Source organism: Chaetura pelagica, unplaced genomic scaffold (assembly GCF_000747805.2).
Source record: "Chaetura pelagica isolate M959 unplaced genomic scaffold, ChaPel_1.0 scaffold159, whole genome shotgun sequence".
Lineage (NCBI taxonomy): Eukaryota > Metazoa > Chordata > Aves > Apodiformes > Apodidae > Chaetura > Chaetura pelagica.
Window position 1 is genome coordinate 2,854,740 of NW_009954555.1, and position 239 is coordinate 2,854,978.

The 239-nt window shown below is 75.3% G+C and overlaps 1 protein-coding gene across 1 annotated transcript in view; it reads right to left on the reverse strand.

Moving 5' to 3' along the window:
• NOC2L (nucleolar complex associated 2 homolog (S. cerevisiae)) overlaps positions 1-239 on the reverse strand; it is a 50,396-nt gene that overhangs the window by 42,443 nt on the left and 7,714 nt on the right. The window contains exon 2 of the mRNA XM_010005255.1: positions 5-52. Coding sequence (XP_010003557.1) covers positions 5-52 — 48 coding nt within the window. The remainder of the gene's footprint in view (positions 1-4; positions 53-239) is intronic.

Here is a 239-nt window from a genome sequence, read left to right on the forward strand (position 1 = left end):
CCACCCGGCCCCGCCGGCCAAGAACTCGTCCAGGCTCAGCTCCGCCAGGCTCCTGAGGAGAGAAAAAGAGAAGGAGCAGAGCTCAGCGAGGAATCGCCGGGCCTGAGGCCTGGGCGGGCCGCTCGGGGCCTGTGCCGGGGCCGGGGCCTGTGCTGGGGCCTGTGCTGGGGCCTGGGCCTGGGCCGGGGCCTCCTCAGCCCGGCGGGCCCCTCACCCCAACCCATCCCATCCCGGCCCGC